This window comes from Thamnophis sirtalis, unplaced genomic scaffold, assembly GCF_051295495.1.
Source record: "Thamnophis sirtalis isolate CommonGarterSnake01/CBP01778 unplaced genomic scaffold, rThaSir2_p1.2 scaffold_4, whole genome shotgun sequence".
NCBI lineage: Eukaryota > Metazoa > Chordata > Lepidosauria > Squamata > Natricidae > Thamnophis > Thamnophis sirtalis.
Genome location: NW_028261384.1, coordinates 107,739,711 through 107,756,257, shown reverse-complemented (window position 1 = coordinate 107,756,257; position 16,547 = coordinate 107,739,711). Strand labels below are relative to the sequence as shown.

The following is a 16,547-nucleotide window of genomic DNA, read 5'->3' as shown; positions in this document are numbered from 1 at the left end:
TTCCCTCCTCTAATTTTTCTACAACTACTCTTTGAGGTGAGTTAGGCTGAGAGAGAATGAATGGTCCAAATCACTCAGCTGGCTTTCATGACTAAGTTTGGACTGGATCTCACAATCTCCCATTTTTAGCTTGATGCCTTAACCATTAGACAAAAGTGGATCTTTGTGCTAAAAAATAGTTATTACTACGACATATGAAGAATAGAGTTTCTGCCTCCCATAACAAACAAGATTCTCATAATGTTAGAAATAATGAGACTATATGAACCCAAGTCAAGAAGAAAGGAGGCACAGCACACAGAACTGATAGCAAAATAATTACAAGTTCAGACAAGTGTCATTTCATATGAACTTTAATATGGATTTAAATCAACAAAAAATGATTGATTTCACTGGGACACAGATCTTTACCTAATACATTAGATATACACAAATCTCTATAACATATAAAACATTTTTACATGATCCCAATAAAAGTTATCATGCATAATGTATTATATCAAATATTGGTATTATAGTGTAAGAACTTAAAATTATTGGCTCTGTCAATAACAAAGTACAAATTGAACAATGTGGAAAATTGCCTGGGGAAGGATTTATTTCTTTTTTATTTTATTAAATTTACATTTATAAATTTATATTACAAAAAAAGAGGTGCTGTTGACCAGAATCACTGCAGATTCTGACATGAAGTGACAGAGTGACAGAGATAGAATTTTTCTGTCTCTTCTTCCACACTATTTCCTAAAAAAGCCAGACAATCAATGGTGGAAGGGCTATAGCTCAACATTTGCAGATTCAGTAGCAATTCTACCTCTCTCTTTGTCTCTCACTCTCAAAATACCATATTGTTTGATACAACCATAATCTTATTTCATAGTGTAGCAAGTAGATACTCCTGAAAGAGTTTCTTCTAAATGTGTTCCATTCGAAGTTAAAAGACACCTCATACATTTAACAAAATCAATTACAATTTACCAGAGCTTATTTTTTTAAAGAGTACCATGAAAACCAACAATATTCCCATGTGTAACTATCACCATCTTTTGACTTTCTTAGGTAAGAAGGCTAAGTGCATGGTAGAATTCTTTAATGTCCATAATCTCTAATATACCATTTTAGACCAATAAAGAAATGTATGATGTCTTCAAAGTATCTCAAATTTGGGATTTATTAGAGAATAACAAATCTAAAAATGTCCAAACTGTTTAAACCACATTACAGTGGTGCATTTTTCCAATTGTAGACAATTTAGCAAGTGATTTTTTAAAATATTTTTTAAAATAATTCCCATTAAAGGAATTTATGTGTATAACAAAAATACATGAAACTCTCTAACATGTACTCTAAAACATATACTGTTGTCTAAACCAAGAAAAATATATAGCAAATGTAATTTAAAAAAGAAAAGAAAGAAATAGAAGAGGCAAAGAAAAAGGGAAATAGAAAAAAAATAAAGGAACAAAAAACATTTTAAAAATCTAAAAAAAGATTTCCAGACAATTCTTAGCAATTCCTCTCAGTGATCATACTTTAAAAAAATAGTTTCACACACAATTTTACATTATTTTAAAGAAATACATTAAAAATGATACATTAAAAAAAGATATTTCAAAGGAAAAGGTATAATCTACTGTGTTTCCCAGAAAATAAAACAGGGTCTTATTTTCTTTTGATCCCCAAAATAAGCACTTGGCCTTATTTTTGAGGAGGTCTTGTTATTTTTGAGGTGCAGGAGGCAGTGAGTGTGGTCACCTCATGGCTGCTGCTATGTTGCAATATTTTCAGGGAGGGCTTATTTTAGCACATGCGCTCTAAAGCCCAATTGGGCCTATTATCTGGTGAGGTCTTATTTTTGGAGAAACAGGGTAGCAATTAGTTTTTTAAGTGCCTCTGTTACTTCCCTGTTTCGTAAGCTGTATATCAGGGGGTTGAACAAAGGGGTCACAATTGTATAAAACAAACACAACACTTTGTTGATTTCTCGCAGCCCATCTGTTTTTGGCAACATGTAGACTATGATTAAGGTGCTAAAGTAAATGGACACCACTATAAGATGTGATGAACAAGTTGAGAAAGCCTTTTTCCTGCCACTGACAGATGACATTCTCATGATGGTGGAAATAATGAAAATATAAGACACCAAAATCAAGAAGAAAGGAAACAAGATGCTCAGAGCAGATAATGAAATAGTGACAAGTTCAATCAAGTGAATATCACTGCATGCTAACTTTAATATTGGATTTAATTCACAAAAGAAATGATGGATTTCATTTGGGCCACAAAACTTTAACTGACACATGAGATATAAAACTATGCTCATGACAAATAAACTATGGATCCATGATCCAACTATGAGTTGGATGCAAACTTTATCATTCATTAGTGTTGTGTAATGGAGTGGTTTGCAGATTGCTACATACCTATCATAGGACATTGCCAGTAAGAGGCAACATTCAAAAATTACCAAAAGACAAAAAAGACAATGTTGCATTATGCAGCCAGTTACAGAGACTGTAGTCTGCCCACCATACAAGACATTAGCCAGCATAATTGGAAGGATGTTACAACTGTAGCAGACCTCCAGGCAAGAGAGATTACTCAGGAAGAAATACATAGGTGTGTGAAGGTGGGGATTAGTAACAACCAGCAAAATAATGAGGATATTCCCCACCATAGTAGCAATATAGATAACTAAGAAAAGGCAGAAGAGTGGAACCTGCAGATCTCCAAGTCCTACAAATCCCATCAAATGGAATTCTGTGATTTCTGTTTGATTCTCTTCTTTTCTTTCTGCCATGCCTGCTAATACAATACTAAATTTATTTCAAGTTCACAGAAATTATTACTGCAGTCCTTATATTTGGAGGGATTTCATTGAACTCTGTGCGAGTTAAGTAAAGTAGGTGGAAATAGTGTTTATGCTATCATTCTATTAATTAACATTCATTCAGAACATCAATAAAAAGTTTTGGACAACCCATAGTTTAATTTTGCATTAAAATTATGAAGTGAAAGTAGTTGTATTTTCCCCTTGATTTGTCACTGCCCCACTCTCCTTAGTTTCTTGTGAGTCCCTCATCTGATATCCAACTGAATTGACTCTGCCTAGTTTTTTCAGTTGAGTCACAATTACTTAGGTGAGCAAGGGAATATTTTACATTTTCAATAATTTTCTGTTGAGATGTGATCCATATTTTCTTGAATCCTGATCCAGACTTCTACAAATGCAGTATCATATTTATGATGAACTGAAATGGTAATTTAGAGGGAGGGAGGGAGGGGCAAAGGAAGGAAAGAAGGAAGGAAGTTGAGAAAGAATCACTTTGTAAATATACGAGCAAAGAAAAGTTTGAAATTGCACTGTTTCATATCAGTAGTGTTTTCATAATATGCTCACTGCCCAGTTAACCCAATTATATTCGTCCAGTAAATATCCTAATTAAGATTTTCTCACAAGATAATTGTTCTGCTTGTTTCTGCCATTGGTTTGTTTCAGAAACTTATGCAAAGTGTGGTATGTATTGCTATTTCTAACTTGGAATCAATATTTACATTTAATGTTTAATTTCCTATATTTTCCTATTATTAAGAAAACTATCTTAAAACAGCATCTCACATGTATATTATCAAGTTTTGTGCCATTTTTTTCTCTCAATTTTCAAACAAAATATTCAAGTGTACATTCTTTGAATGTGCAGTAATCAGTAGCTGTACATCTGGGAAAAACTATACACAGATGTCCCCATTCTTTTTCATATTTCACATAGAAAGTCCTAAACATATAAGCAATAAACTACATTAGATAAACACTGCTCCTAAGAAATAGCTAATCTTTCCCTTTGTGGGGCTGGAGGAATGGGAGAAGTATAGGCATTCTGAGGGTAACTTAAGAGCTAATAAATTGCACAGCATATCTGAGAAAAATAAGAACTAAAACTTTGGAAGTGTCTCTACTTAGAAATTTGATATTAAACTTTAGAGTAATATAACTCTTGGTTACTAATTTTTTTTTCAAGAAACATCCTCTATCAAAGTAGCTCCCTCTAACTCAGCACCTGCTAGATATTTTGGGATGGCTGTTCCCAGAATTTTCAGCCAGAGTACCAGACTATGAACTATTGCTATACGTTCATACATCCTCCATTCCCTGAGTGAAACTTCTATTCTTTAATGCTGGTTTTCTTTTTTAAAAAAAATCTGAGCAGTTTACTGATTTTATAAAAGAATAACAAAAATTGACATTTTTTAAAAAAATTAAAAACTAACCTCAATGATACTGAACAGAGCTCTAAATCACAATTCATTTTGTTTTTGGAAAAAATGGATCATTCTGGGAGAAGATTTATTTGTCCAATATTAGATCCAGGAATAATAGTCCAGCCACATATCGTGGAATTAACTATTAGAGTCTAATATTCAGTGAGGATTTTCTCTCACTGCAGCACCATGTTCTGCATGGAATCTTACCTTGATCTTTATATTTCATTCATGACTGATGTAAACAAAAGGAGTAATTGAATGAAACCCAACTGAACACTGTCTCTAAAAAAGACACTGTCTTAGCTTTGGTTTTAATTTATATGCAAAGGCATAGTCTCTACTGTATAAATTAACTTAGTCTATCCTGGCGGGGGGGCATGTCTCTAGATGATGTGATGATACACAGGGACCTCTGAAAACTGCCAGACAACATAGCTCTCTAAACACACTATTGCTATAGTTAAAAAATAGCAAAAGTGCCAAAAATGTTTCTCAAGAATAAGAGAAAGACTCAAATAACTCTTGGGAGAAGAAATTGAACACGGGAGAGGAAAAACAAATGTGATATGCTTGTGATAGGCTTTACATGCATATTTTACCAAACCACCTGATAACAGGGAAACTATTAATGTTATGTTGAGCTATAAGTGCTTGGTACCATGGTGGCTTGCTTCTGTGAGTCTAAACGACTCCTTAGTTAAGAGTAGTAAGGCAGGTGAGAAACAGGCAAAGGAACAGCATCTGAAAATCTCTATCATTACCCCATTTGCCCTAGTAATCAAAAAAGTGCAAATAAATGTACACTGTTTCCAACATGTAGCCTTCCCAAACTGTGGTCTTCTCAATATTTTAGTACTACATCTCAAAGTATTTCAAAGGGCCAAGCTGGTTGGAGTTTGGGTACCTGTAAATCCCCAAAGAGTTGGACATTTCAGTAAGAAGAAAATATTTAGAAAACAGATGGGCCAAAGTTGCATCACGTGTTGAGATGAGTAACTCTTCTTCCTTATTCTTATATTCATGCTTGATTTAAATCCAGTCCACTCACAAAGTCCAGTCCTTTTAGAAATGTGATTTGAGGAATTTCAGCTCTTCTATTTCCAAGACATCTAGAAAATACCAAGCTGGGGAAGTGTGACCTAGAATAAGACACCACAGTACCTCCTAAATCTATGTATTCCAATACTATCTGCTGGTAGTAGGACATGTTTTCTGCCTTTGATGTATGCTCTAGGTAAAGTGGAATTTGACATGATCATTTTGAATTTAAAGATATTCCTGGCCAACAGCATAAAGAGGAATAACAGTCTTACAATATAGTATATAATTACTTCTGCAAAAGCTTTCAGATTTCTCTCACCATCAGCATCAAATTTGCTATAGAATCTTATCTTGGTGCCTAGATTTACCTCATGGTTGATCTCAATGAAAGGAATAATTAAAGTGAAACCTAACTGACTTCCTCTAAAAAAAAATCCTAACTTAGCATTTATCCTGTATAAAAGGATGCAGCCTCTAGTGTAGAAATTAACTCACAGAGGAAGAGAACAAGTATCTAGATCAGAGATGTGAAACTCACATCCCATTGGCCAGATGTGTCATATGCTGGCCATGTCCACCCATGTTTTAGTGAAAAGGGGGAATGTTGCAATATTTCACAGGATGTGTCATCATGAGTTTGACACCCCTACTCTAAATGATAATGCCCTGGGGAATTTGAAAACTCCCAGATATTCAAAGCCTCTTTCTATATACAATTGCTACTTTAAAGAGTTTTTTAAAAAGTCAGTAATGCTTCTTAAATATAGGAGTGTCCATGTGTATCCTCAAGTGATGCTGGATAAGTCCTGAACTTTTCTTGGCAAGATTTTGGAATGATTTGCCATTGTCTTTTTTCCTTAATATTTCATATCCTACTTTTTCCTATTACTAAGTAAGTTGACTTAAATGTTAGGAATTAAATTATGTCTCCAATATATAGTACATGCATTGTTATTCTCTCTCTCTCTCTCTCTCTCTCTCTCTCTCTCTCTCTCTCTCTCTCTCTCTCTCTCTCTCTCTCTCACACACACACACACACACACACACACACACACACACACACTTAGTGTTAGAGATTTGAATTGAATTAAATAGATTCTTATCTTCCTTAACAGAATTTATATATATTCCTTAAAAGAAACAGAAGTTCCTTTGAATGCAGAGTATAGAATTAGCCATTTAGAGCTATGGTACTCAGTGGTTAGAATTCAGTACTGCAGCCTACTTCTGCTGATTGCCAATTACTAGCAGTTTAGCAGTCTCACCAGGCTCAAGGTTGACTCAGTCTTCCATTCTTCTGAGGTCAATAAAATGAGGACCCAGATAGTTAGGGGCAATATGCTGACTTTGTGAATGGCTTAGAGAGGGCTGTAAAGCAGTGTGAAGTGGTATATAAGTCTAAATGTTATTGCTATTAAACATTAATTCAATATGAAGTAAAAGCTACACTTCTTAAGGAATGTATGAAGATAGAACAAGCTAAGTTCTATCTAAATTATATCCATCCAGTCTCTCCCCATTTGTTCTAGTGGTCAAAAGAGCACACAGGTGCAAAGAAATGGTCCATCTCTTTTTATTGTCTTGGTTACTCCTTACACCAACCTCCTCTTGAAGTAACTGCAACCAATTTCAGGGGGGGCCTTAGCCAGCATATTAGACAGCTATAATCTCTAAACATCTGGAAACATCAGTATGTGGAACATCATAGATAATTTGACAAAATGTAGAGGGCAGAATGATTGGGTAGTGGCAAAAACAAAAATTTGAATATTTGCTTCTCTCACTTTTTTAGGTGGACTGGAGACAGAATGTGAATATCTCTGTCAATTAAAACAGTGATGTTGCTATGAAATATCTTATCATTATTTCTAATACTTTATAGCTAATATTGCATATCAGTAATTATTTATATTAGTAGCTATTGCAGAGTGACACATAGGATCATAAAAATAGCTGTACACTTTATTTATCAAATGTATATGCTTGCCTATCTCATAAGCTGTGACACTGGGTGAAATACATTTAATAAATGTTCTTATTTATTAAATACATTTTTAAAATGACAAAACAAAAACACAAAATACAAAAAAAAGTGAAATCAGAAGGCACAAGAGTTGATAAATCAGACCAAAAAGCATATTTCCAAGTGAACAACATTTAATATTTATAAATGAAACATTATCAATTATGGAAGTTTTATATAAAGTATAGCCTCTTTTGTTCATATTCAGTCACTTCAATAAAAAACAACTTTAGGATTGGCATGAAATTTCCTGCTGCTCCTTCCAAACTTTTTCCTATAAAGTTTAGATGTTTACATGGGGAAGGGTCAGAACTCAGTGCTGTCAATGTCACCAGCAAAACTGCTTCTGCCTCACCTATCCCATTCAAGACTGCTTTGAAACAGCCATGAGCATATTTCCTAAGAAACAAGTTTCTGTAGAAGGGGGAGAGGGGGGAGGCCTTACTGTAAAAGTGTTTTTTTTCCTTCTAAATGTGTGGATACCAAGCTTTCCCTTTAAAAATAATGAGTAGATTCCATCAGAATCTTCATTTCTCACAGTAAAACTAATAAAATTCACGTGTATGCCATTCATCTGGCTTTGGATGTCACAAGTGAGGAGGACATAATCAAAACAGAATTTTTTGATGTGATTATGTACTCAAGAATACAAATCTTCATTTCATTGGGGAATAAGATAACATGAAAAGAATGTTCATTCCAGATTATGGTGGTGCATCCTTCCAACTGTACACAATTTAGCAACTGCTTTCCTAAGGGCCTCCTTTACCTCCCTGTTTCGTAGGCTGTATATCAGAGGATTGAACAAAGGGGTCAGGATTGTGTAAAAGAGAGATAATACTTTGTTAATGTTTCGCAGTCCATCTGTTTTAGGCAAAATGTAGACAATCATTAAGGTGCTATAGAAAATGGACACCACTATGAGATGGGAGGAGCAAGTTGAGAAAGCCTTTTTCCTCCCACTAACAGATGACATTCTCATTATAGTGGAAATAATGAAGATATAAGATGCCAAAGTCAAGAAGAAAGGAAGCAAGATACACATAGCAGATATGAAAAAAGTTACTACTTCAATAAAGTGAGTGTCACTGCATGCCAGCTTTAATATTGGATTCAGTTCACAAAAGAAATGGTTGATTTCACTGGGGCCGCAGAACTTCAGTTGATGCATCAGATATAAAATTATGCTCATAACAAATAAACCATTGATCCAAGATCCAATTATAAACTGGAGACAAATTCTGCCATTCATAAGTATTGTGTAATGCAGTGGCTTGCAAATTGCTACACACCTATCATATGACATTGCCCCTAGTAGCCAACATTCAGCAACTCCTAAAATAGCAAAAAAGTAATATTGCATCATGCAACCAGTTACAGATATGGCTCTCTTCCTACCATACAAGAGATTAGCCAGCATCATTGGAAGGATGTCAGAACTATAGCAGATTTCCAAGCAAGAAAGATTACTCAGGAAGAAGTACATGGGGGTGTGAAGATGGGAATCATTCATAACAAGCAGGATGATCAGGATATTCCCCACCATGGTAATAATGTAGATAACTAAGAAAAGATAAAAGAGAGGAACCTGCAGATTTCCAAGTCCAACAAATCCCAGCAGATAGAAAGCTGAAATATTTGTTTGGTTCTTTTGTTCTGTTTCTGCCATGCCTGCAGATATGATACAAAAAAAATATATTTGAGCTGCTCAGAAATTATTTATGCAGTTCTTATAAGCCACAATCACAGCTACGAAGCAGTTTTTAAAATTATGTAGTTACAAGCCACAAGAGCACAACATATGTGCATCTGAAAAAAAGTTATTTGGGAACAAACAGGAGAGCATAAGGAGGTCAGGGAACCTAAGTCAGATATTGTGCTAGAAAAAAGAAGCTTGTTGGGTTTTCATTTTAATTTGGGGAACATTTCATTGAATTCAGTGAAGGTTAAGTCACGTGTTCAATGAAATAACTTTCATCCGAAGATGAACGTCTTTGACAATTAATTCATTTTTTTTACATTAACTAGAAAAGTGAAAATCAGAGGATTTGTTCTTACTGATTTACTGATAAGCAGTTGTCTTCTACCCTTTCTTATTTTATATACCAAATTCTACAGTTGTCAGAAGTAGCCTCCATTACATAAGCACTGCTTTTAAAATGCATGAAGCCCCTTTGTGTGGGGCAGGATGGAGTGGTGCTATTTTTTTAAAGAACATCCAGGAAGAAATTTTGCCACAACTTTATAACGTTATAACTCTTGGCTAACAATTTTTCAAGAATTTTATCTCTTATAGCAGTTCCTTGGATAGGGCTGTAGTTCCAAGAATTTCTAGCCAAAGAAATAATTTATGAACCATTGCTACATGTTAAAATATCAACTATTGCCTCTCTGTCTCTTCTATGTTCCATTGACAGCTTTCTTTTATCAAAACAGAATATCCAGTTCTAGTTCAAATATTTTGTAAAATGGTAATAAAAATATAACTTTTTAAAAAATGAACCTTTGAAAGACTCAAAAGAGTCTTAAATAAAGTTTATTTTATGGTAACAGTGAAATTAAATGGACTGGATCACTCTGCGAGAAGGTCTGGCTGGCCAGATTCAATGCTGCAGCATAGCGTTTCCTGTCAGGTTGAAAAATAAAACTACACCTTCCTGTGATTCTGCAAAAAGATGTGGGGGGAAAATGAATTATCTTTGCAAGAGTCTGCTATTCAGTAATAAGAGGGTATAAGAAAACAAGTTTTTCTTACCATCAGTGCCAGGTTTTCTGTGGAATCTTACCTTTACATTTGGGTTTAGCTCAGGACTGATGTAAATAAAAGGAGTAATTGAAGGAAATACAATTAAACACTGCCCACAAAAAAGACATCATACTAACTTTACATTAGTCTTATATCAAAGGCCACAGTCCCTGCTGTGCAAATTAACTAGGTTTCCTAGAGGAGAAAACAGGTCTCTGGATGATGATGATGCATGAGGGAATCTAAAAACTTTCAAACACAGCTCCTTTGAAAACACTCGTGCTAGAGATGAAAAGTAGGAAAAATTCCAAAAATGCTCCTTAAGAGTAGGAGAAAATAAAATAAGTATGTTATGTTTTTGATAGCCTGGCATGCATAATTTATAAAAACATGAAAACAAGCAGGAACATTATTTTGGTATGGTAACATCATTGCTATTTCTAATGCAAGTTTCATTGCTGAAATACATTAGAGAAAAATGTGCATGGCACAAGGAAATAGTTCCCCTCTTCATTTGAAACCTAGTGCTTTTGAACTGGAATCCAGAAGTACTCAATCAAATCATTTCTAATAACCTGTCACTCAAGTTGGTCTTCAATTTTCAGGAGACTTCCATGGGTAAAAAGTTTGAGAAAAAGGGTAGAAAGAAATCAAGTTCTGAAAGAGAAGAGCCAATTTTAAGCTCCCCTGCCTCCCTTCCTCCCCCCTCCCCCTCCATCTATAAATAAATAAATAATATTTTTTGGGATAAATAAATGAAGAGAGACTATTTCGAGTTATTTAGTTCTCATCAGCTAGCCATATCCTGGCTTAGAGGTTAATATAACTGCTTAACATGTAAAATAGCCTTTCAAATCCCAGTAAGAGTATGGCCAACTGATGGGAACTAAATAGCTTGAAATAGATCAATATAGTCTTCATTTATTTATCAGCAAAAAAAAATGAAATATAAAAATAGTTTCAGCCTGGAAGGCTCCTAGGGTGGAGCTGAAAAGCAAAAGGGAAGCAGTATGCTCCCTCCCATATTTGTCCATACCAGGTGCTTTGACATAACAATATATTGTATGTATATGCTTTTTTACTAGCCATACCTCAAGCATTAATCTATTTCTGGTCCACCAACTCCCATCTCTTTTGATTACATTCATTTTCCTTCTAACAATTCTCAACAAGTTTCATTTGACATGCATAGTATCCTTTAAAAATAAACATAGCAGGCCATTCTTCAATTGTCTGTGATCCATTCAAACAGAACCATTTAAATTCTACTTTGCTTTTACTGGATGTACACAAGAAGCAAAATATTTGGCCATTTTCTTTCACACTAATAGCAAGAAGCATAGAATACCTTTATCGGAGTTACGCTCAGACTCTAAGTCACCTTTCCCCAACTTGGAACTTACTCAATGTGTGGTAAATTGTAGCCAAAAGTCCTGAACTAGCATTACCTACTGCAGGAATCGAATATGTGACTGGATAGGATTCCAGTCAACCATATTTCCTCTTATACTATATTAGAAAAGTTTATGCTGGTTTATGACCAAAATAAACAATAAGTAAATATGGATCACCCATCTGTTATGCAAACAGATGAATCATACAATCTGACCCATCTGATATTCTGCTATGCTCTTTTTATATGGTGGTATGGGTGAGGGCTTTCTGAATATTTTCCTGTATGTATAGCAAAAGTATATCTTAAACATGGAGAATCTGAATTATTCTCTATCTTGAAACCTCCCATCATTTTTATCTCGCATAGGAAATTATATTAAATATAGCCATTATACTATAGTTTTGGAGATCTCAATTTGAGTAAGATTTTTATTACAGACTATATTCGTTAACCAAAATAGAGAGCTAATAAATACAAACTCTTATTGATTTCTCTGGATGCAGAAAATGGGTTTGATCATTGATAGTAAGCATTGACTGAATCTGAAGAAAAAACTATTTTTATTAAGAAATACATAGCCTCAATTCTATCTAAATTACATCTTGAAAAGATAAAGTTCTCCTTTTTATTTTATTGATCAAGTCTCCATATCATCTACTTGTTTAATAATGGTATAGAAACATAGATCTGGAAAGGACCATAGAAATTTTCTAATCCAACCCCCTGATCAAAGCAGGAAACTTGAATGGCTGTCTAGTCTACGGAAAACTGCAACTCCGGGGATCAAGCTATTCTATTGGTTAATTGTTCTCACTGTTATGAAATTCCTCCTTTGTTCTAGGTTGAATCTCTCTTTAATAATCTTTCACCTGTTAATTCTTGTCCTCCCTCAGGTGGTTTGAAGAAAAAATACACTCCTCTTCTCTATGACAGTGCCTCAAGTATTGGAAGACAGCTGTCATGTAATCCCCTAATTCTTTTTTTTTTTGATAGGCTAGACACACCTAATTTACCTTAACCATTCATCATCTGCAGCTTAGCCTGAAGAACCCTTTTCAACCTTGTTGCTCTTCTGTATACCTTCTAGAGTATCAGCATCCTTTTTGTATCATGTTGGCTATAATTGGACATAGTATTCCAATCGTGGCCTTAGTAGTGCAGTATAAAGCAGTATTATCTCTTTTTGAGACCTTGATGCTGCACCTCTGTTGATGTAGCCTAAGACTTCATTGGGGTTTTTGGCAGCTGCAGTACATTGCTGACTTAAGTGGTTACCCACTAGAACATCTAGATCCCTTTCAAAATGCTACTATTGAGCAGATACCATCTATTCTGTACCGGAAGTGCATCTTGTTGGATATGGCCCAATGCTCAGGTCTGTCAAGATTCTTCTAAAGAACTTTGGTCTACCTTCCAAAATATTACCTTCCAAAATATTTTGTAACACCTCCACAGCTTGGTGTTATCTGAAAATTTGCTGTTCCCTTCCATCCTTTCAAATAGATAATTTATTAATATGTTAAAGAGTGATGGATAGATAAGAAACAGTTGCAGTAACAGCTTATTGAATAAAGATCCCTGTCCTCATCTGACTCTCACCATTTGTTCTTTTAATGCAAAGAAATGACAAGAGTCCACACAACATCTTCTCATTGTTATCTATTAATAACAACAATCTTCTTTTGAAGCAGTCCAATCAATTTCTGGGGAATGACTTATTCAACACATCCATCCTTATTTTCTAGGATAGTACTTTGTACTCATAAATACTTGTTCTTATCCATTCCATACAGAGTGCCATTTTCAGTCATTGTGCTAAATTGATGTTCTTGTTCTGTGACAAATAAATGCAACTTTTCTTGCTTTAAACTAGTGTAGGTCTTCACTGAATAACTTCAAAATCATTGAGTAATTTCTAGATCTACACAGTTTCACCAGTTTAAAAGTATTATTTTAATAGAGAAGTGTAGAGATGGCTTGCTTCTGATGGTCTAAATGATTTCTCGATAATCTCTATTATAATCTCTATATGAGCCAAGGTGGCGCAGTGGTTAAATGCAGCACTGCAGGCTACTGCTAGATCAGCAGGTCAGCGGTTCAAATCTCACCGGCTCAGGGTTGACTCAGCCTTCCATCCTTCCAAGGTGGGTAAAATGAGGACCCAGATTGTTGGGGGCAATATGCTGACTCTCTGTAAACCGCTTAGAGAGGCCTGAAAGGCCTATGAAGCGGTATATAAGTCTACTGCTACTACTACTACTATTGAGATAGTCCTCGATTTATGATCACAACTGAGCCCAAAGTTTCTGTGGTTAAATGAAAAATAAGTTAACAGTTTTATGACCTTTCTTGCTATAGTGTTAAGTGAATAATTGTAGTTCTGAAATTAGTAACATGGTTCTTAAATAAATCTGGCTCCCCCCCCCCATTGGCTTTGCTTGTCAGAAGATTACAAAAGGTGCTGACATGATCCTGGAGCACTGCAAACATCATAAATAAGAGTCAGTTCTGAATTTTGATTATGTGATCGATGATATGCTGCAATGGTTTTTAGTGTGAAAAAGTGGTCATACATTTTTCAGTTCTGTTGTAACTTTGAATGGTCATTACATGAACTATTGTAAGGCAAGGACTACCTATACTTCGAGAAGCCATGCTGATTTGGACTTCTAACAGTTGTAATCCCCAAACATCTGGAGGCATCAGTTTGGAGATCAGCATTGATAATCGGAGAACAAATGTAGGAGCAGATTGATTGGGTAACAGCAAAAACAAGATTTTGAAGATTGGCTTCTTTTATTTATTCAGGATCATTGGAGGAAAAACATTAATAAACAAATATTTTGCTGTTAAATATTTTATCATTTTTCCATAATATATTATGGTTAATACAGTGAAACTGTTATTATACACACTTGTATCTATCACAGAGTGATAAATATATAATTAAACATATATGCTATTTATTTATCAAATGTATGTGGGTGCCTATCTCATAAGCTATGATCCTGTGCAGCATATTAAATTTAAAAACAAATATGTAAACCCTAATTCAAAATATAAAAACAAGAAGGCACAAAAGAGGATGAATCAGCATTTAATATTTCCAAGTATTTCCAAGTAAAAAGCACTTAATATTCCCAAGTGAAAAATTCTTAACTATGGAAGGTTTTTTTTATAAAACAGAGTCTCTGCTGATAACTGATCAATCATTCCAATAGAAGCATCTTTGAGACTGCCATGAAATTTCCTATTGAGTCTTTCAAATTCTTCTCTGTAAAGGCCATATGTTTGCCTGGGAAAAAATCATAACACAGCAGCAATTCTACCTCTCCCTCCATCCTCCCATTCAAGACATTTTGTGCTTTAATGCTTTTGAAAACACATTTCTTAAAATAATCATTTCCTGAATCATTGAAATTATGCACGTAGGGGGGGGGAGTCTTTCTCTACAATTCAGAAGGATGCAGTGGCTTCAGTGGCTAAGACACTGAATCATAAAGCAGTTCAAATCCCTAGTGCCGCATAACGGACTGAGCTCCCATTACTTGTCCTAGTTTCTGCCACCCTAACAGTTTGAAAGCATGTAAATGCAAGTAGAAAAATATGGGCCACCTTTAGTGGGAAGGTAACAGCATTCCATGTGCCTTCGGCATTGATTCATGCCACCCATACCACCACAGAGACGTCTTTGGACAGCGCTGGCTCTTTGACTTTGAAACTGAGATGAGCACCATCACCTAGAGTCAGGAACAACTAGCACATATGTGCGAGGGGAACCTTTATCTTTACCTTTACCTACAATTCTTCTTTTAAATATGCCGCATTTCTTAAAGTTCAAAATTGTAAGAAACTTTCAAAGTACTTTATACATTTAACATGAAACCCATAAAAATCTTTATTTCTCAGAGTAGAATGAACAATAAAAAATTCACTTGTGTATCCAAACCTGCTCTGGCTTTTTCTGATAAGACAAACTCATGGCAGAATTCTTTAATGTTCCTAATATCTATTATAATATTGCAGGAAAATCTAGTACTATAATGCTATCCTCAAAAAACCCCAAATTTTGGTTTTATTGGGACAAGAACATGAACAAAAAAAAGTCATAATAGATTACATTGGTGCATCCTTCAAATTGTACACAATTTAGCAACTGCTTTTCTAAGGGCCTCCTTCACCTCCCTGTTTCGTAGGCTGTATATCATGGGGTTAAACAAAGGGGTCAGGATTGTATAAAACAGAGATAATACTTTGTTAATGTTTCGCAGTCCATCTGTTTTAGGCAAAATGTAGACAATCATTAAGGTACTATAGAAAATGGACACCACCATGAGGTGTGAGGAGCAGGTTGAGAAAGCCTTTTTCCTTCCACTGACAGATGGCATTTTCATTACAGTAGAAATAATAAAAATATAAGATTCCAAGGTCCAGAAGAAAGGAAGCAAGATACATATAGCAGATAGAGAAATAGTTACTATTTCAATCAAGTGGGTGTCATTGCATGCAAGCTTTAATATTGGATTCAATTCACAAAAGAAATGATCAATTTCAGTGGGACCACAGAACTTTAACTGATATATAAAATATAAAACTATGCTCATAACAAATAAACCATGAATCCATGATCCAACTATAAACTGGAGGCAAATTCTGCTATTCATTAGTAATGTGTAATGCAGCGGCTTACAAATTGCTACATACCTATCATATGACATTGCCCCTAGGAGACAACATTCAGCAACTGCCAAAATGGCAAAAAAGTAATATTGCATCATGCAGCCCATTATAGAAATGGTTTTCCTTCCACCATAGATGAGATTAGACAACATCATTGGAAGGATGCTTGAACTGTAGCAGATCTCCAGGAAAGACAAATTACTCAGGAAGAAATACATGGGGGTATGAAGATTGGGATGAGTAACAACCAGCAAAATGATGAGGATGTTCCCAAGCACAGTAACAACATAGATAATCAAGAAAAGATAGAAGAGAGGAAACTGCAATTCTCCAAGCCCTACAAATCCAAGCAAATTGAATTCCGTAATTTCTGTTTGGTTATCTTGTTCTGTTGCCAT

The 16,547-nt window shown here is 34.9% G+C and overlaps 3 protein-coding genes across 3 annotated transcripts; all 3 read right to left on the bottom strand.

Annotated features, from left to right (window-relative positions):
• Positions 1–1,208: 1,208 nt before the first annotated feature.
• LOC106539584 (olfactory receptor 10AG1-like) lies at positions 1,209–2,800 on the bottom strand. Its single transcript, XM_014054393.2, has 2 exons — positions 1,890–2,800; positions 1,209–1,272 (listed from the first exon to the last, which is right to left on the bottom strand). Exons 1-2 carry the CDS (start codon positions 2,798–2,800, stop codon positions 1,209–1,211), a joined length of 975 nt encoding a protein of 324 aa, XP_013909868.2.
• A 5,221-nt stretch (positions 2,801–8,021) lies between these two features.
• Positions 8,022–11,332, bottom strand: LOC106539585 (olfactory receptor 11L1-like). Its single transcript, XM_014054394.2, has 2 exons — positions 11,324–11,332; positions 8,022–8,975 (listed from the first exon to the last, which is right to left on the bottom strand). Exon 2 carries the CDS (start codon positions 8,871–8,873, stop codon positions 8,022–8,024), a length of 852 nt encoding a protein of 283 aa, XP_013909869.2. The 5' UTR covers positions 8,874–8,975; positions 11,324–11,332.
• A 4,270-nt stretch (positions 11,333–15,602) lies between these two features.
• On the bottom strand, positions 15,603–16,547 carry LOC106539586 (olfactory receptor 10C1-like). The gene has a single exon (XM_014054395.2). It carries the CDS (start codon positions 16,545–16,547, stop codon positions 15,603–15,605), a length of 945 nt encoding a protein of 314 aa, XP_013909870.2.